Source organism: Typopeltis vanoorti, chromosome 5, assembly GCF_054136105.1.
Source record: "Typopeltis vanoorti isolate ZY-2024b chromosome 5, IOZ_Tvanoo_1.0, whole genome shotgun sequence".
NCBI lineage: Eukaryota > Metazoa > Arthropoda > Arachnida > Uropygi > Thelyphonidae > Typopeltis > Typopeltis vanoorti.
The window spans coordinates 160465658-160486774 of record NC_143553.1 but is presented as its reverse complement, the minus strand read 5'-3'; the positions used below and the strand labels follow the sequence as shown (position 1 = coordinate 160486774).

At 37.3% G+C, this 21117-nt stretch overlaps 1 protein-coding gene across 1 annotated transcript in view; it reads left to right on the top strand.

The window, feature by feature from the left end:
- Oatp30B (Organic anion transporting polypeptide 30B) overlaps positions 1-21117 on the top strand; it is a 386218-nt gene that overhangs the window by 235359 nt on the left and 129742 nt on the right. The window contains exons 10-11 of the mRNA XM_090393536.1: positions 8918-9082; positions 16523-16603. Coding sequence (XP_090249662.1) covers positions 8918-9082; positions 16523-16603 — 246 coding nt within the window. The remainder of the gene's footprint in view (positions 1-8917; positions 9083-16522; positions 16604-21117) is intronic.

Sequence of the window (21117 nt, the reverse complement as noted above, 5' to 3'; positions counted from 1 at the left end):
CATCTCATCATACCATGTCTTAAACACATTCAAACTCATTGCAGACACCACACTCTCAGGCAAGGCATTCCAATCACTCGCAACTCTGCACGAAAAAAACCTGCCTCTCACTCCCCTACTCACACCCTCTTTATACAGTTTCCAGGGATGACCTCTGGTTCTCCCCTGATCTCCCACTATTCTCTGTAAAACTTTTCCACCATTGATCCTATAACAACCCCTTACCAACTTGTAGGTCTCTATCATATCTCCCCTCTTCCTTCTCTCCACTAGACTCTGCAAATTACATCTTTTCAATCTTTCCTCATGCTCGACATTCCAGAGGCCAGAAACTACCTTAGTCAGTCGCATTTGGACCCTTTCCAACATCTCTTCATCCTTCTGAAAACCTGGTGACCAAATCTGGGCACAATAGTCCATGTGTGGCCTAATCAAAGCCTAATATTATACAACGGAACAAGAATCTCCCTACTTCTACACGTCAGTGTCCTCCGCATCATTCCCAGAAGCCTTTGTGTTGTCTTCACAGTTTTGACGATGTGTCCCCTAAATTTTAGGTCCTTATCTGCTATCACCCCCAGATCTCTTATTTCCTCTACTTCCAACATTACATTCTCACCAAGCATAAATTCTGCATCCCATCTTTGTTTTCCAAATTTTAAAACCTTACATTTTGCAACATTGAACTCACATCCCCATTTGCTTGCCCAATTACTCAATTTATTCAAGTCTTCTTGCAGGGCCACAACATCTTCACTACACTTCATGGTTTGTCCCAACTTTGCATCATCTGCAAACAACTGAATATCTCCATCGAAATCTTCGCTTACAAGTTAAATAGTAATGGCCCCAAAACAGACCCCTGAGGCACTCCACTAGTGACTTTCCTTTTCCTGGATATTGTACCCCCCATACACAACTTGTTGATACCTATCAGATAGCCAGTCTCCAATCCAACGCACTAATCTAATATCCAACTCCATCTGCTCTAGTTTGACTGTCAACTTATCATGAGGTACTCTATCAAAAGCTTTTGCGAAATCCAAGTATATTACTGTGTATCCTTCTCCTCTGTCCAAGGAAGCAGTCACTTTATTGTAATAAGTAAGTAGATTACTAAAACATGACCTCCCTTTAGCATATCCATGCTGTCCATCAAAGATTATACCATTGTTGTCAACCCAACTCTGGATCCTAGTTCTTACAAGCTTCTCCAACAACTTAACCACAACACCTGACACACAAATAAGCCTATAGTTTGATGCTTGAGTTCGATCACCTCCTTTATGAAGTGGCACAATCTTGCCCTCCTTCCACTCCTTAGGAACTTGACCAAGTGCAAGACTCGTATTAAAAAAATATGTCAAGGCAGGTGTCAACTCTCTGGCACATTCCTTCAGAATACGCGGTGATATATTATCAAGTCACACAGCCTTATTTACATCTAGTTTACTCAACTCCCCAAACACCTCTTGCTCACCTACAGTCGGGCTCTCCTCCCTATCATCAATTGCTCTTAATCTCTCCATGAAGTCACATTCACAAGATTGAAAGATCTTTATGAACTGCTCATTAAGTATCTCCACCACACATTCTGCAACAGCTGTCTTTATACCATTTCCTCCAATCAATGTCATCCTTCCATAATCATTCTTTCTTTTGCTGGCTACATATCGAAAGAACTCCCTAGGATTTTTTTTGGCTTCATTAGCTAACTGCTGTTCATACCTCGCTTTAGCTACTCTCACCAACCAAGTCATCTGACTATGTCCAGCAGCAGTATAAAAAGCAGGCTAAGAGATTGACAGCTATTGTGTGGAAGGCAAAACTAGACTATGAAAAATAGTTTGTCTTACAGACATATGGAAATCGGAGAGTATTTTATTGCTGTGTAGAAAGTACAGCAAAATATGGCTATGGAAAAATAATTATTAGTGAATGTGAAAGGTAAGTCGGAGAGTGTTCGAATGTCTTAGAAATAGCCAAGCACAGTCATTACCGTTCTCTTGTTATTGGATCTGTAACTTTTTTCTGTGGAACCCTTGCTCTTATTCATCTGTTTAGCCCTCATGTTATTTATTCTGACTAAGAATGCAGTTAGCTGTAGCTTTCTTGAGACATTCTCTGACTTCTCATGAGCTGCTGATTCTTTTACTAGGCAATATTTCATGTCAAGGCACTGTGTTTCAAGCTTCTCCCTCAGTCTGCGATAATCACTTGCCTTATAGTTCCATATCACTTTTTTATTCAAAGTGAGTCATAAAAGTGAATTCATCTTTGATGCAACGTAACTATCTTAACATCCATGTTTATACATTAATATTGAACATACTTTTAGCTAGCTGTAATGTATAGTTCATTGAGTCTATCATGAAGGATCAATCTTTGTAACAGTGTCAGTCAAGTTAGTGTCCATGTTGGGTTTATGGTTATTAACAATACTCTTTATTTTGAGATTTAATAGCTGAATTAAATAAAGCAAAACACTTTTAAAGAGATTAACATTTCTTCAACATTAAGAGATGTTTCATAGAATGCAGAGAGAACAAGAAGTCATTCCCATAAGCTGTATTTCTCACTCCTTTTGCTCATGCTGTATAGCGTGAGCAAAAGGAGTGAGAAGCAGGTTTTTTGCAGTGAAGGTGGTCAATGATTGGAATGCATTGCTTGAGAGTGTGGGATCCACAGATATGAATATGAATGTATTTAAGATGTGGTATAATGTGAGTTGTGTGTATGGTAGAGGGACCTCCTACCATGAATCTCAGACTCCATGGAGGTCTGAAGATAACAGGAGTAGTAATAATTCAGTAAGCTCATTTTCACTATACGGAGCACTTCTGGTAATTTTCTATGACTAAATATGCCTACAGTGTAGTTTTATTTCATTATAGCTGCATCCTACTTGCAACATAGTACTATCCCTGGTGGTTGTTATAATGACCACTCATGATTTGTTTGCATTCAGTTTTCGTTATGTTCGAATGATAGATTACAATTTAGATCCAAACGTCTTGCGCACACAGTTGGTATAAATCCACACAAGACTTTGACGACATAAAGTGGCAGTTTGTGTGTGTGTTCTTTGATGCAAATTGTAACACAGGTTGTTTATTTTCAGTTCAAGATGAAATGAAGTAGCATAAGGTATTGTTCTACAATCATTCCTAATTACATTTGCAACCAGTCATTTATTAAATTAGAGTGCCTATTTTAGACTCCAGTTTTAATTTGCTTATTTTGCTATATGTCCATTAGTAAATTATTTTCTAGAATAAAGAATATGATTTTGGTGAATGGAAAAATTTATTATAGCAATTCATCCTCTTCCCCATGCTGTTGGAAAAGTGTCATCATAATTACTCTAGTTAGTCTTTGTTCTGTGGATGTGTGTGTGTGTACTGAAGTCAATAGTTTCTCTAGATATATAGAAAAATTGCATGCTTTCTTAACAATTTTACCACATTCATAAAATTGTACATTTTTATGATTATTTTGTAATTGCATACGTTTTATAGTGATCTCTTTCCAAGCCAATGAAAGAGAGAGAGAGAGAGAGAGAGAGAGAGAATTGCCATTTAGAGATGCAGTGTACACACATGTACAGCAGGTTCTTATAATTATTTACTTAAAATATTTTGATATTGTGCAAAGTTAAATTTTCAGTTATCATAATTCTATTGTTTTTGAAAGACCTGTCATGATCATAATGACAAATTTATTGTATCACACTGGCAACTAATTTCAATTCTTTTTCAACCCTTTCAGTAGTTCACTGCCACCATTTCTCATTTGCTCACTTTCATGTAACTACTCTTTTGAATTTGACCTTGGACTTTTTTAACTTATGTGCCAAAATTTGCCACTGATCACTCTCATTCAAATTATTGCCGATGTGACCTCTTGTATTCCTTTCTAATATCTTGCCACGTATTCTGAAGGAATGTGCCAGGGAGTTAATATCTGCTTTGGCATATTTTTTAATATGAGTCTTGTACTGGATAAAGTTCCTAAGGAGTGGGAGGAGGACAAAATTGTGCTGCTTCATCAGGGAAGTGATATCACAGAACTCAAGCATCAAATTATAGGACTATCTGTGTGTCAGGTGTTGTAGTTAAGTTGTTGGAGAAGCTTGTGAGAACTAGGATCCAGAGTTGGGTTTACAACAATGGTATTATCTTTGATGGACAGCAAGGCTTTGCTAAAGGGAGGTCATGTTTTAGAAATCTACTTACTTATTACAATAAGGTGACAGCTTCCTTGAACAAAGGTGAGGGACAGACAGTAATATACTTAGGTTTTGCAAAGGATTTTGATAGATTACCGCATGATAAGTTGATAGTCAAACTAGAGCAGATGGGGTTAGATATTAGATTAGTGCATTGGATTGGAGACTGGCTATCTGATAGGTATCTGCAAGTTGTGTATGGGGGAGCAATATCCCGTGAAAGGAAAGTCACTAATGGTGTACCTCAGAGATCTGTTTTAGGGCCATTACTGTTTAACTATCTGCACGGTTAGCCTAGTGGCATATGCGCTTTGCAACCATATGACTGGAGAGGAGTGTCCCAGGTTCAATTTCCATCGAAGACATAAGGAATTTGAGGATCTTCCTCAGCCATAGCCAAGTTAGTCAGTCTTGGGCACGGGCAGTAGGATTTTTTCCGCCAGTTTATCTGCTGTTTTTCATCCCGCAAGCAGGCAAATCGGCCCTGTGAACACACACGGAGCTACAGCCATAAATACTTAACCCCCGCCCCATGAGGGGACTCAACTTGCCCCAATAGAGATGGGGGAGAAAAAGGGAGGAAACTCCATACAAATAAATAAATAAAAAAACTGTTTAGCTTGTATGTTAGTGATATTGGTGAAGATTTTGGAGAGATTCAGTTGATGCGTTTTTGCAAAGTTGGGAGAACTATGAAGAGTAGAGATAATGTTGTGGCCTTTCAAAGAAGACCTGAATAAATTGAGTTAATGAGCATGGGGAATGGGGATGCAATTTGGGAAACAAAGATGGGATGTAGAATTTATGCTTGGTAGGTATATATTATTGGAGGTTGAGGAAATAAGGAATCTTGGGATGATAGTGGATAAGGATCTGAAATTTAGGAGACACATTCTCAAAATTGTGAAGACAACACACAAATTCTGGGAATTATTTTTATTATTATTATTATTAAGAGAGACCTCCAGGGAGTCAGAGACTCATCGAGGGAGGCCACATACTACACACACCAGCTATCATACTTATTCTTGAATTCATTCACACTGCTTGCACTCACAACATCCAATGGCAATCCATTCCAATCATGAAAAATTCCATCAACTGAAATCCTGTATGACCCTTTCAGAAGTTTGTAAGTATCAATCATATCACCCCTCTTTCTCCTGTTGCTAGTGTCTGCAGTCTACAAATTCTCACTCTGTATTCATAATCAGTTTTCCACAATCCTGATATCATATTTAACACTCTCCTTTGTATTCTCTCCAATATATCAGAATCACAATGGAAACCAGGAGACCAGACCTGCACACAATATCAAGGCCTTATAAAGAGGCAAAATAACATCCTTATCTTTACATGTGAACATTTGTTTGAGCATTGCAATCATCTTTTGAGTTGTATTTGTAATCTTTGCCACATGGCTCCTAAACTTCAATTTCCTATCTATTAACCCTCCAAGATCCCTAGCCTCATCAGTTTCTTCTAGCCTAATCCCACCTATATAATACGACATTGGACATCTAGTAATGCTGAAGTGAATGACTTTACATTTACTGACATTGAACTGACACCCATTTTTCAATTTTCATTTCCAAATTTGCCCATTTCCAAATTTTGGGCCTAATCACACCTTTGATTAGGCCACACATGGACTACTGTGCCCAGATTTGGTCACCTGGTTTTCAGAAGGACAAAGAGCTGTTGGAAAGGGTGCAGAGGCGACTGACTAAGGTGGTTTCTGACCTCTGGAATGTCAAATATGAGGAAAGATTGAGAAGATGCAATTTACAGAGTCTGGTGGATAGGGGGAAGAGGGGAGATATGATAGAGACATACAAGTTAGTAAGGGGTTGTTATAGGATCATTATTGGAGAGGTTCTACAGAAAACAGTGAGAGATCAGGGGAGAACCAGAGGTTATCCCTGCAATCTATATAAGGAGGGGTGAGCAAGGGAGTAAGAAGCAGGTTTCTTGCATGCAGAGTTGTGAATGATTGGAATGCCTTGTGTGAGAGTGTGGTGTCTGCAGATAATTTGAATGTGTGTGTAAGGTACGGTATGATGAGCTGTGTGTATGACAGAATGACCTCCTAGATGAGTCTTTGACTCCACGGGGTCTGGGAGTAGTAATATAATAGATAAAACACTTTGTCATATTCATTAACATATTTTCTTTCCCATTTCTCACATTCATGAAATACATTTCACAAATAAGTACATGGTATGGAATTCCTGATAACAGTCAAGCACTGAACTCCATTGCGATCACCATACAAGTATAATACTAAGAAACAATACAACATTTGTACACACAACAAAGCTCTTAAGAGCTGATAATAAATAAGTAAGAACAATGTTCTTATTTATTTATCTTCAGCTTAATGGCATCTTACTGGCATCAATGTCACCAGCCAAATAGCTTTGAAACCATCAGTTCTTGTCTCGTCACTGAAGTTAAGTAAACTTGACCCCAGTTAATATAATTTGGAGGGTGACCACCTGGGAACCCTGGGTGTTGCTGGCATGAGAATTTCTGTTTTCAGGTAGCATGGCTTTGTAAAGGATAGATCCTGTCCTATTAGTTTATTCATATTTTATAATAGCGACAGTGGAATTGGAAAAGGAAATGGCTGCACCATGATAAAACCATGATACTGCTGGACTTTGCAAATACTTTTCATAAATACCCATAGAAAACTATTACAAAAGTTGGAGCAAATGAAATGGATGTGAAGCTAATAACATGGACTGGGGAGCAGAGTATGTCTGACAGACACCAGAGAGTAGTATATGGTGCAGTGGAATATAGGAGTGTGAGAGTTACTAGTGGAGTAGCTCAGGGTTCTGTACTTGGATGGCTATTTCATTTGTCTATTAATGATATAGAAAAAGATTTAACAGGGATATTCAGTTGTTTGCTGATGGTGCAAAATGGGAGGACAATAGTTGATAAAGGCAATGCAGATTTAAGTAAATCGACATTGTGAGCAAATGATAATGATTGTCAATTTAATGTTGCAAAATGTAAGGTTATGCACTTTGGGTTGAAAAGATTTGCTCACTGTTTTTATGACATTGATGGTACTGGAATGCAGGAAAATAATGAGGCTAGTGACTTGGGATAATCATGGATAGAGTTGAAGTTCAGAAGATACATTGCAAAAGTTGGTGAAATAACTCAAAGGATTTCTTGGATATTGAAAAACATCTTAATATGTAAAGATAGAGAAGTTATTATCCTTCTTTATAAGGCTATGATTTGTCCACATCTTGACTGCTATGCGGAGCTTTGGTCACCTGGGTTTCTTGGGAACCAGGAGGTGGTAGAGAGAATTGAGAGACGAATGACCAAGTTGGTGACTCATAGGAAGCATTCCACTGACCTGTGAAATGCTTCTTATGAAGATAGGGTGAAGGTGTGTAGGTTACAAATTTTATTTGATAGGTAGAAACTTAAGATATTGAAAGGGATTTTATATAATTCATGCAAAGCAAATATTTCAATATATGACAAATAGTCAGAGAACTAGTGGTCATCTGTGGAAATTGAGTAAGAGTGTGATTGGTAAGGTGTGCAGACTAGATTTTTTATGTGTATAGCAGTGCATTAGTGGAATGGATTGTTAGAATTAATTGAGTGCTCTGACAGTGTATGAGCTTAAAGAGAGTTATAATAGGTTTTATGTGTATAAACATTAGTTTGCATCTCCCACAGTGAATCTCCAGACTCCATGGAATACCATATGATGATAATAATATTAACAATTTTTAAAAGCAATAAATGCAATAACTAGATAATTATCTCATTAAATTCATTGTCACAATGTTTTTTCAGCAGTCTGCTTCTACAGGTAAAAAATCATCATCATGCATATCAAGAATTTAGGCCTAGTGTGGCCTGTTCCGGCCTTAGAAGTCATCGTTGAATCTCTCGGGGGTGGGGTACCCTGTAACCCCTAGGGAACATGTCCCTCTGGGTGGCGGATAGGAGAACCCACCATGTATGTGTGTGTGTGTATATATATATATATGGTGGAGTGGTCTGAATATACTGAATAAGGACTTGTGGACCAATAGCGCCATAAGGAGCAATCATCTTGATTGCAAGGGAAGTGGCACTCCCATGGACCCCTGGCTGGATCTATCCTCTTCTTCTTCTACTTCTTTGAGGAAGATCCACTCACTTTAATCTTTCCTATAAGGCCTAATCAGCCAACTCTTCTTATTTTATGACCCTTATGCTATTAGAGTACTCGAGGGCCACAGGTCTTTCCATTTCTGGCCTTACAACTATGTCTCCTCTATAAACCTTTTACTATAATTCTACTCTATTCTCCTATAATCTACTCTTTCCCTTCAATATACCCTATTCCTCGTATGGGTTTAAATTTGGAAGAAGGCTAGTTCAGAAGCCTTTAAGGTAGCAGCCCTACCACTGAACTATTCCATCGTCAGGCTAGTCACCTGACATGGAGAACATAATTCTACTTTTAAGCTGACAGGTAAAAAATGAATTAAAAATTACATAAATAAATAATTCTTAGCTCACCCATGGTACTAATATACTATGTTTACGACCTTTTCCTGTATAGCAGTCGCATTACAAAAAAAAAAAAAAAAAAAAAAAACATTTTCAAGTCTGCTTCTGTATTATATTCAACAGATCATGAAGTTATTTTCTGTGATTTAGATATTCCATCATCTATGTGGAGATTACTGACCAATCCAATATACATAGTGACCTGCCTTGGTTCCTGCATGGAACTGACTATTGTCAGTGGGTTTGTTGTTTTTCTGCCAAAATATTTGGAGACACAGTTTACTATTGGCAAATCTCAAGCAAATATTTTCACAGGTGAGTGATTAAAATTTTTCCTGTGTAAGATAGTGATTTCATGTTTATAATAAGATCTTTGATATGCCTCTCCTTCTGTTCAATTATACTTTTTAAGTTGACCTTACTCTTTGTCTGCTGAGCAGCTGCAAGTCTTTATCTTGAATGTTACTGGAAGTGATGAAGTGAAATTAATCATCTTATTTAGTGTTTATTGGCCTTTTTTGTGGGACTATTATTAAATCTTAGAAAATTGGGAAGTTGTTATCCCTGTATCTGTTTACAATCTTTTTGTTATAGCTTTTAGTCTGAAAACCTTACTTTTTATAGACTTGCTGTGAATAGACAAAAGTGTGAAGTTTATCTGTAGTTATGTTAGTTTTAAGAGTTATGACAATAGATGCGAACACGTTAAATTTTACTTCTGTTTGTCTAGTACTTGGCTTATGGTCAGTTTCTTTAGGATTCAGCTGTTTCTACAATAAGAACTACCTTAAAAACAAACAGAAATACAGAGAGGGAGAGAGAATATCCATTAGAATTACATATTAACCATTTGCCTGTCCATGTGATGCACAGGCATCTAAAGTTAGCACCACATGTATCATATATGATGCACAGGATAGGCACAGTGTTCATTTATCACATTCATCCCTCACAGCTAGAAAGATTAGAAATTAAAAACTAATATCCTAATGGTAAACATCATTAAATAAAGAAAGTTAAGAAGAAACTGTGAGATATAGCCTGAAATTAAATGATGCCAGTTCAATCTGTGGAGGCCATAGATTACAAGTCCAAGTGTACAGTTATTCACAGGGATTTGAAATGCCATTATAGTACTGAGGGTCTCCTTTAATCATTCATATTATTGTAGATTGCCCTCATTTAGTTGGGTGCAGTTATTATTTTTGGTTTATTCAGTATCGCCCTTAAGCCTTATGCACTTAGGCTGTCTGTTATTGAATCTGAATTTTTACAAAAAATATTATACAAAAAAGTTATTTTTTATATACAGTTCTAGGACTTGCATTTTAACTTTGGTTGTGGTGCATTTTAGTCTCAGATGTAATTTACCAGTAAAAATCTAACAACAGTAGCCTTAACTTTCTTCATTGGGAACAAGAATAATAATACTGAATGAAGTTCAATGCATAAGACCTCACTTTGCTTCTTTTACTTTTGATAATATTATTTCAAGTCAAAATCAGGCTTCTCTTCTAGGACTTAATTTACAATACCTAGCCTTTCAGACACAAACACGTTCATCCATAACTTTGTCAGCCTCCAAAAAAAAAAAGCTTGTTACCCTCTTATGTTCATGACACTACTTCTCGCCTGGCACATGACAAACCTCCCTTAAAATGCTTGATGTTATCTAGAAAAGCAAAGTTCACATCCACTTAATAGATAGCCTCTCTCTCACAGCTTTCCTCCAGTTACTTTTAATTAGATTACTTTTTTTAGATATTTTCATATGTCCTGCTCCAATGAACCGGCTATTATTATTATTATTATTACGGGTATCTCCATGGAGTCAGTAGACTCATTGGGGAGACCCAAACTATCAATACAATATCCATATCTCTTTTTGAATTCATTTATTATTATTATTATTATCATCATCATTATTTAGACCTCCAAGGAGTCGAAAGACTCATCGCGGGAGGTCTTTCCTAAGAAACAAGTCTATCAAGACTCATTGTGGGAGGTCCCTCATAGGAAACACAGTCTATCATACCACTCCTTAAACTCATTGACTGTTCTCGCTCTCACCACTCTATCAGGCAATGCATCCCACGGTTCGACCACCCTCCATGCAAAGAAACCACTCCTCACCTTTTCCTCAGTTTCCTTTTGTAACTTCCACGAATGTCCCCTTGTCATCACTCCTTCCTGCTGTTCAACGAAGTGAAAGAACTCCTCAGTGTCAACCCTGTAACCACCTCTCAACAGTTTAAAAGTCTCAATCATATCACCTGTCCTTCTTCTATCCAACAAACTCTGCAGTCCACATTCCCTCAACCGATCCTCATAACTAATATTGTACAGACCTGAAACTGTCTTTGTTATCCACCTTTGTAACCTTTCCACAGTTAATTTATCTCCTTCAAATCCTGGGGACCATATCTGAGAACAATAGTCCAAGTGTGGTCTGATCAGGGTCTTATACAATGGAATGATAACTCTTTTATCTCTGCAGGTCAGTGTCCTTCTCATGATTGCAGCAATCCTCTGTGTTACCTTCACCACCTTTGCAATATGTCCTCTGAATTTCAGGTTTCTATCAATCATCAACTCCAGATCTCTTGTCTCCCATACTTCCTCCAGTATAGTTCTTCCAATAGGTATGCAGCATCCCATCGATGTGTCCCAAAAATCAAGATCTTACACTTTGCTGCATTAAACCAAAACCCCCATTCATTTGCTCATCTGTCTGGTATATTCAAATCCTCCTGCAGGACTACCACATCTGCACTATTACTTATAACCCTTCGCAGCTTCACATCATCTGCAAACAACTGAATATCCCTTGCAATCCACTGGCAACATCATTAATATAAAGGTTAAACAATATAGGTCCCAGTACTGGACCCCACTTGTAACCCTCTGCCTCCTTGAAACTGCCCCACCATCACAACTCTCTAATACCTATCAGACAATCAATCCTGAATCCAGTTGACCAACCTGATATCCAAACCCATTTGCTGCAACTTAAATATAAGCTTATTATGTGGCACCCTGTCGCATGCCTTCGCTAAATCCAAGAAAATGGCAAAACATGATTTTCCCTCATCTACTGCTCTTGAAACTTTATAAAGGCTAGCATATTACTAAAACTAGAGCACCCCTTCACAAATCCATGTTGACTCTCACAGACAACATTACCCTCATCTGTCCAATGTTGTATGCGGTCCTTAACTAATTTCTCCAAGATCTTAACTACTGACGACACACAAACTGGCATATAATTAGACACTTCCAGTCTGCTATCGGCCTTATGCAATGCCACTGTCTTACCTTCCTTCCATTCCCTGGGCACCTTTCCCATAGCCAGGTCAAAGGAGCTGTCAGTTCTTTTGCATATTCTCTCAAAACTCATGGTGAAATACCATCCAGTCCCACAGCTTTACTGACATCCAGAGTACTCAGTATTTGAAATACGCTCTCCTCCAGCACCACTAAACCTTGAACCTGCCCTATCTCTCTAGTATTAAAATTTACTCCTCCAGGATGAAATATACCAATAAAGTGTTCATTGAATAATTCCACTATGTCCTCTACATCAGTCACCTATTCCCATTTTTATCCCACAATGTCATTCTTCCACAATCATTTCTCTTCCTACTGGCCACATAGCTAAAAAAATTCTCTAGGATTTTCTTTGGATCTTAGGGTCAATCTCTTCTCATTCCAGTTTTGCCTTTCTTGCCATAGTAGTCACTCTCCTGGCCTGTGTCTTATATTCTTCATGCATCTGCTCTTCACTTGTCTCCTTATATCTCTTCCACAGCCTCTTTTTAACATGCAGTTCCTGTTTAATATTGTTTGTCATCCACTTTACACCAAATTGTGTCCTCTTCTTCACTTGTGGAATACTGCTTCCTATTACTGCTAACAAATATTCCTTCACAATTTCCCAAGCACTAATGATATGGGATATCATAATCACCTGCCTTATAATTCCACATATGTGCCTGTCTCTTTGATACTCTTGCATGTCTATTCATCTTTCAAGTCAAAACCACATGGTCACTGTCTCTCCAACTGGTGGGAGAGATGTTATCTCAGTTATTATCAACTCTTCTGATGCTATGACCAAATACACAACTCTTGAATCTCTTGTTCCTTTTCTTACATGTTGTCTAAGACCTTTGACCCTCAAGAATTCTAGAAATTCCATTCCCTTATTTGTTACATGCATCTTCCTCTCCCCAATTTATACTGCTGTAGTTAAAATCTCCCATAACAATCATTCTTCTTGCACTTGCCAAGCTCAACTGTCTAAACATCTCCTGGTCCCCACCCTCTGTGCTCCTTGGTTTATAGCAAACACCACACTAAATATCCTGTCTTGCCTATCTCTACCTCACACCATATGCTTTCAAAATCATTATTGTCACTGCCTTCTAGAGCCTATGTCCTCCACGCCTATGTCCTCCACTCTTAGAGGACATAAGTCGTCACTTATCATAAGTAATACTCCACCATTACGCTTTCCCTTCCTATCCTGCCGAAAAAAAGCTGCAAAAAATTTAAAGATGAAGAACTCACAACTGAGTCAGTCAACCACCCTCCAGGTGAAAAATCTAGTTCTTACGCCCTTGTTAACTACACTTTTCCTTCATTTCTAGGGATGACCTCTTGTTCTTCCATCACTATCACACAGCTGAAATATTTCCCCCTGCATCAATCATGAAAACCTTTTAATAATTTAATTTTTTTACATCATTCACCAACTTAGTCACTCTTTTCTGAACCCTCTCCACAACCTCCTCATCTCCAAGGAATCCAGATGACCAGACTTGAACACAGTAATCCAAATGTGGAAGTATCAATGCCTTATAAAGGGAAATAATAATTTCTTTATCTGTGGTTAGTGTGTTCTTCAATAACCAAGTAATCCTGCGTGCAGTCTTGAATGTGCCCTCTGAACTTCATCTTCCTTTTTTAAATAACGAAACCTGTGGTGCGTTCATAATTAGAAGAAACACACGTATAAACCACAGTGAAAATTATTTAATTGTAAATATTTCATCCTAAGTATCTTAGGGCAAGATACTTAGATACTTAGGATGAAATATTTACAATTAAATAATTTTCACTGTGGTTTATACGTGTGTTTCTTCTAATTCATCTTCCTATCCCCCAACACACTCAAGTCCCTAGCCTCATCAATCTCTTGGAGTACTGTTCCATCGATGTGGTACACAGCTGGTAATCTTTAATCTCAAAATTTTAGCTTTACACTTTTCCACATTGAACTGACATCCATAACCTTTTGCCCATTTTGCCAGCCTATTTAAATCATCCTGCAAACTCTCAACATCAGCTTGATTTTTTATTGCGCTACCCAACATCATCAGCAAACAGCTGAATATCTCCCTTCAAGCACAGAGCTTTGAGGCACATCACTTATCTCCTGGACTCTGCTCCTCCATACACCACTTTCTGATATCTCTCCCTGAGCCATTCTCTTATCCATATCACCAGGTTAGTATCCATCGCCCATCTACCACCACCACCATTCTTTTGCCATTGTAAACATCTAAATGCATAAACACATGAGAAGCTATCAGAAAACATCCATATGTATTTCAACTCAGACTTATCAAACTAACTTGACAAAGTCTCCTTTCATTTCATTTCCCTCTTTTTTGGAATGGCTTTTCCCATTACAATTTGCCCAAGGGCTACAACTTCAGCTGTTCAGAAACAATGGTAGCTTCTTTCTCCCTAAACACTTCCCCACACACATTCTTGTTTTACAGGTTTTGCCATCTCTTGTATCCGTGTGGGTGGTTAAAAAAAAAAAAAAAAAGTTGGGAATCTATTATATCAATTATATAATTCAGAGTGTGAGATGGAGATATTCAGTTGTTTGCTAATGATGCTAAATTAGGAAAAGCAATGTCAGGAAGTTTCAATGTGATCTCATTACAAGATAATTTGAATAGACTGGGGCTGAAGAATGGGGATGTCGCTTCAGTGTTGTAGAGTGCAAAGTTATGTACTCTGGCTGGAGAAGATAATATATTTATCATATTGGAGGAACTGTGCTTCAGTAGGCAGAGGCAAGGGATCTTGGTGAATAGGAAACTGGAGTTCTGGGGACACAACATGAAAGTTGTAAGAGTTTCCCAGAGAATTGCTGCCATAATTTGAAGAATTCTCACAAATATTGATATGAAGGTAATAATACCACAGTATAAGACACTAATCAGGCTACATTTGTATTTCCATGTACAGAACAGATCCTGCCAATCCTGCCATATTTGGCAATAAGCAAACTTTTGGGGGGGGGGGGGGGGGGAAGCATGAGCAAATAACTATCATGACTCTGAAATGTTGTGTATAAAGACAGATTAAGGGAATATGGTCTGTAGAGCTTGGGTGATAGGAGAAGAGGTGATATGTTTTAGATGTATAAGTTGGTGAAAGAAGCCTATCATATACAGGGTAATTATTGCATAGGGAGGTCATCCCTAAAAACTTCCAAAGTTATGTAAGGACGTGAAAAGGAGATTTTTTTTCTGCATGATAGATGGTGAATTGATATTGGGAAAGGTTTGAATGGTGATGTGTAGTTGTTTATAGATGATGCAAAGTGGGAAGAACAAAGAGGAGTAGAGCAGATTTTTGTAGCCTTTGAGAAAATTCGAATAGTCTGGCTAAATGGACAAATGAGTGGTGGTTTCCAGTTCACTCTTTCAAAGTGTAAGGTTTTAATATTTGGGAAACATAGATGGAATGCAGAGTATGCAATTTGCAGGAAGATTTTAGAGAAAGTCGAGGAATTGAGGGATCTTGCGGACAAGGATCTGACATTCTGGGTACACATTGTTAAAATTGAAGAATTATGGCAATGATGTAGACGACACTGAGTGTAGAAGCAAGGATGTTATGGTTCCATTGTATAAGGCTTTAATCAGGCTATGTGCAGATTATATGCATATTTGGTTACCTCATTTTCAAAAGAATGAAGACATATGGGAAAGGGTCCAAAGGTGGTTGCTGGTCTCTGAAATGTTGAGTATGAAGACAGATTGAAGGAATACAATTTGTAGAATATGGTGGATAGGAGGAGGGATATGATTGAGTTTATGGGGGAATCCATCCACAACAGATTGGGATAAGGGATTATTACAAGATCAATTTGGATAAAATTTTCCTTAGAATCTGTGGAGATAGGGGATGAGAAGGAGTATCCCCAGAAACTGTATAAGGATGGTATGAGCAGTGGTCGGAGAGGAGTAAGTTTTTGCTGGAGAGTGGCGAGTGATTTAGGCATTGCACTCCCATCACCCAACGCTCTTAGGCAGTGCATTCCAGAGTTGTTGGTGATTGGGAATGCATCATCCCTTCGACCTTTAACAATGAGTCTTCAGATTCCATGGATGCTTGGAAGAAGTAAACTATTTGTGTGGGTAAGTACAGACAGATATTTTAAATCCCCATTTGTTTATTCCTTCATTTTGTATTTCTATTCTAAGTTTCGTTAAGCTTTTCAGAGAAAATTTTAGTTATTCATATGCAGATTCCAACTACTTTGTTACCTTTATTGAAATTTATAAATCAGGAACACGAGGTAGAATTTTTAAACACTACCTTAATTAAAGTTGATTAAAGTTAATTAAATTTGAGTAAATCCAATAATACACCACATCAAGAAAAAAGTACATACATGATAATATGCTATATTTTATACTTGCTGTTAAGAACAATTGTTCTTCTTCTTAGGTGGCATTGCTATACCAGGTGCTTGTGTTGGGATATTCATGGGAGGATATTTATTAAAAAGATTTCAGCTGACATCAAAAGGTAGGATGGAATCATATTTTTTTATTAGCTAGAACATGAATTTGTTGCATTTTAGAATGGCACTATTTTATCTCATATCATTTCTGTTGTTATGAACATCATAATCCTGTGGCATTTCTGCACTTAGTTTCTGTGGTCTAGGAAATGCTTCATGAATACAGCATTGCATTTAAGGAATAATACTTTTCTTCCCATGTGTTTTTTTTTTTCTTTCTTTTTTTTCCCCCCAACCTTGATTCATTGATAATGGGCAGTAGTGATAAGTTTTTATTCAAATAAATTGAACAGCTGTATGTCTCTGAGGCCACTATTAGTATTTAGTGTGCGATACAAATAAGCAAAACTGATTGTTTACATCAAGAAAAAATGATTCCAAGATTCTTCATGAAAAACTTTTGGAGATTACTGCCATGCTTTAGTTGCTTCCCCCCCCCCCCTCACATCTGTGATTGTTTCAATAAGCTTATTTACTTGATGTTTTAATCTTAGCATCTAGAGTATATACATGACACAACCTTAATTATCTCTCATTATGACAAGCTATGAAAAAATCTGATTTAGCCAGCTACCTGCTATGACCTAAACTCTAATGATAAATAAAATTGATTACAATCACTTAAGTGAGTAAGTGTATTACTTGGTCCAGTTACCTCCTCTGGCTCGAAAACTTTTATGAACTTATATAAGAATAATAACCTTGTTCGGATGACTTAGAATCCTACTTTTTTTTAAGATGTGAGGACAAGTAATGTTGGTGTTGCTTTTATCTAGATAAATTTTTACAAAATTCTTTGTGTTTTCACTTACTTAAGAGAAAAGCAAAAGTCACTGCTGTACGTTCAGAAGTGATTAAATAAACTTACCTCAGTGCATAAAAGATTGTAAAATGAAGAACAAGTGCAATGCTGAAAGCAATAATGGTGATGCACAATAATGGACCAGAGCCAAAGTTGCAGTAATGTATTTCCAAGCATGCACAGGAATGAAAAGAACATGGAACATTGCTAATCATTCAGCTGTTATCAAGTAGATAAGGAACAGCTGTGGGGTTTCTATGCGTTCAATATATAAAGCCTGAACAGAAATGGAAGGCAGAGAGAATAAGGCTTTTGATAGGGTGCAGCATGGAAGGCTGTTGCTTAAATTTGTGATGGCATCTCATAGACACAGACTTGTGTTTAGAGAGCTCCAAAAGCTAAGTTGTTTAGTTTAGAAAAAAATTGCAATATAAGTTAAAAACTGTATTAGAACTAGATTGTATCATGGTGTTAATTAGGTTTAAGTTGAATATTTTTATTTAAGTATGATTAATATAGTCATTCTGCTTTTAGGAGAGAAGCTGTTGAGTATATACCATTAATGCAGTTGAGTGTAAGAAAATGCCTAGGTTAGTATCCCACTGGTAACAAACCAGAATGGGATAGCTTGGACCACTGCTGTCCTTATGGTTTATACTAAGGGGCTATTGCACTTTATGTACACTAATGCCAGGAGCATTTGAAACAAGAGAAGAGGAGTTTTTGGTATTGGTTAGTTCATCTTGGCCATTGGCATATTGACAGAAGATGATATAGTTAGTGGAATAAAATGTGAAGGGTATAGTGGTTTCTGGGAGGATAGAAAGAAAACGAGAGGAGGAGGCATATTAATGATAGCCAATGAACTGCAACAAAAAAGTAGTTCCACTGCATGCCAGTGAAAATAGTATTTTTGAGGCTATCTTGTGTGACATTGTCCAGCAGAATTTCTGAACTTTTGCAGTTAATTCTAAATTACAGTCTCAAGAACTCAGTTCCAAATATTGTAATACTACTGCGAATTTTCTTCACAATTGCTGTAAGTGTTGCTCGTTGTGAGAGGAGTTTTTCTAAATAAAATAAATTAAGAATTACCTAGGTTACTATGAAATAGACTTCGCTATGTCATCGATTTTGCTAACAGAAAAGCAAGAAAAATAATATTTTAGAATGTTGAAGTTAAAGTTTTAATTCAAAAATAAATATAGTGTTTTAATTTATTTCCCTATACGTCATTTTGACTTTTTGTAGTATTTTTGGTGTGTGTTGAGAGGGGCGGCAAAAGCTCTAGCTACGCCACTGAGTGGAGAGCAGATAATTATTATGGTGGGGAGGAATCTTCATTTGTGGGAACATAGATTTGAAGAAAGAAAGGACACATGGGAGGAAGGAAATGGAATTTATGCAGTACTAAGGAATAATTACCCGAGGAAGCATGTGATGGAATGTACTAGGGATTTGAGAGTGCTAGATCTGGTAGCAATATGACCACATGGTCACCAATTGGTGAGAATGATCATATGGTCTTGACCTGAGAGGTTGTTAAATATGTGTAATTTTTGGTTAGGAGGACATATATGTTGAATTACCAGAGTAGTAAGTATAATAAACTTAGGAGATTGCTTGGATCAGTCTCATGATGTGTGAAACTGCAATGGCCAGATGTTTATAGTGCATAAAAAGTGGTAAAGGGATTATTTTTGATTTTTATGGTGCGAAGACATCAAGCATCATACTGCACCAGGACACAGGTTACAGCAGTACATATGGTAAACAGTTAGTAGGACAATCACAAACATCCATGTCCTGGACAGGATTCATACCCACAGCCTCTTGGCTAGAGAGGAGATATGCTAACCGCTCTGCCAACCCAGGGTAAAGGAGTGTTTGAGGGAAGTAATAGCAGACTGTGTACCTAGAGTCAGGAGAATAAATCAAGTGACAGTTGAATGGATGAATATCATTATTAAGCAAGAGCTAAAAAATGTAGAGGTAATTCCAGGAAAAAAGTGACCAGCAGTACAAAACACAGGCTAGAAAGGTGGCAAGTATAGTAAGAAAGGCTGAAAGACAGCATATAAAAGGAAATGAGCAGTACAGGCCAAAGATAATCCAAAAGAGTTCTTTGGGTATGTTGCAAGTAAAAGGAAGAATGATTATGGAAGAATAATTTTAGTGGTAAGAGGTAACTGTATCAGACAAAATAGTAAAATTGCTAAGTGAACACTTTGCCAGAGTATATCATCCAGTTTGAGATATTGCAGTAGCAAGAGAGACTTATATGGAAACTGAGGTAAATGAACTGGAGGTGCATAGCATATTACAGAACCTTGATGTGAATACAGTTACAGGATTGAATGGTATATCAGCTCGAGTTTTACAAGAAGGTGCTGGGGAATTGGCAGTGCCTTTGACCATGTCGTTTAATCTAAGTCTTGGCTCTGGGTTCGTCACAAGAGGTAGAAAGAAGGTAAATAGTCCCATTGCATAAAGAAGGCTCCAAGACTGATGTAGCAAATTACCGACCAGTCAGCATATCAGGAGTCATGGTCTGATTATTGGAGAAGTTGATCAAGAGCAAAATACAGGAATGGATACAAAAATGGAATAATGTATTTGGGGGGGTGGGTAACATGGTTTTGTGAAGGGTACACTAGTGGCCAAAATTGTGGAAACCTTTTGGAAAAAGTGTATTTCTGAGGTTTGATGGCTCATAACACCACTTTTTTTTGGACTAATATTATAAAATTATATGTCAATGGAAAGATAATTTAATCAACAATGTAATGCAATATATGCAATAACTTTTATGAAGGATTTTTTTATTAGAACAGCAGTTATAAAGAAGAAAAGTGAAACACAGAAAAAATTAGATATACAAAAATTCTCACAATGTGAGTTAATACTTAGTTGGGTAACTTTTAGTGTTAATTACAGCCTTACAACACCTTCCCATGGAGTGAACCAAATTTTTTAGTTCTGCAGCTGTTATAATGTGAAATCAAGATTGAATTATTACTTCTGTTAATTGGGTTTTATTGGTGGGTTTTATTATCTGACTAACAAGTTTCTTTAGTTGGCTTCCATAGATTTTCGATTGGATTAAGGTCTGGGCTATTCCCAGGCCATTCCAGCAGTGGAATATGATTATTTTGAAACCACTTTTTGCACACAGCAGCAACATGACATGGAGCTGAATCCTGTTGAAATGTAAATGCTTCATTATCTTGGAAAAGATCATGTGCAGAAGACTTCAGTTTGCGCTCAAGTATTTCATTTATGTATTTTTGGCATTAATATTCCCATTAATCACACAAATTCTGCCCACACCTTTTGATATCATACAACACCAGATCATAATACTAAGTGGGTGTTTCACGGTAGGTGTAATGCAATCAGGATGCAAATCTTCTCTGATTCTTCTCCTTATATTTAATGCCATCACTACTAAAAAACTGAGATTATGGTCTCATCACTCCACATAACACTGTCCCATTGTTCTGCTGTCCAGTTAACATGGGTTTTAGCCCAGTTTAATCTTTTCAACCTTTGTTTGAGAGATAAAAATGGCTTTTTTTTTGTGGATAGCATTTAGACCAAATTCCTGCAGTCTGCGCTGAACAGTCCTTGCACTCAACTTCACATTGTATTGCACCATTTCATCTTGTGTACACCAAGATGATTTTCTTCTGTCACGTAGGCACAGTCTCTCAATTC